This window comes from Lipotes vexillifer, unplaced genomic scaffold, assembly GCF_000442215.2.
Source record: "Lipotes vexillifer unplaced genomic scaffold, Lipotes_vexillifer_v1.1 scaffold23, whole genome shotgun sequence".
Lineage (NCBI taxonomy): Eukaryota > Metazoa > Chordata > Mammalia > Artiodactyla > Lipotidae > Lipotes > Lipotes vexillifer.
In genome coordinates this window covers 3,398,519-3,398,786 of record NW_006796283.1, presented here as the reverse complement: position 1 = coordinate 3,398,786, position 268 = coordinate 3,398,519, and the positions used below count along the sequence as shown (strand labels likewise).

Here is a 268-nt window from a genome sequence, read left to right as displayed (position 1 = left end):
GGGGGGGGGGGGGGGGGGGGGGGGGGCGCGGCCCCTCCCCCACCCGCCTGGTCCTGAAGCTGCACCGCGCTCGCCCCCCACCCTCCGCCTGGCCCGCAGAGCTCCCCCGGACGCGGACGCTGCTGCGGAGCCTGGGGGAGCTGGTCAGGGGCATGTACGCCAAGTACTGGGTCTACGTGTGTGCCGGCATGTTCATCGTGGTCAGCTTCGCCGGCCGCCTCGTCGTGTACAAGATCGTCTACATGCTGCTCTTCCTGCTCTGCATCAC

At 71.6% G+C, this 268-nt stretch overlaps 1 protein-coding gene across 1 annotated transcript in view; it reads left to right on the top strand.

Annotated features, from left to right (window-relative positions):
* The window catches only part of PIEZO1 (piezo type mechanosensitive ion channel component 1 (Er blood group)), a 19,670-nt gene that overhangs the window by 2,342 nt on the left and 17,060 nt on the right, over window positions 1-268 (top strand). Inside the window, exon 4 of the mRNA XM_007468474.1 lies at window positions 60-268. This exon is cut by the window's right edge and continues 5 nt beyond it. Coding sequence (XP_007468536.1) covers window positions 60-268 — 209 coding nt within the window. The remainder of the gene's footprint in view (window positions 1-59) is intronic.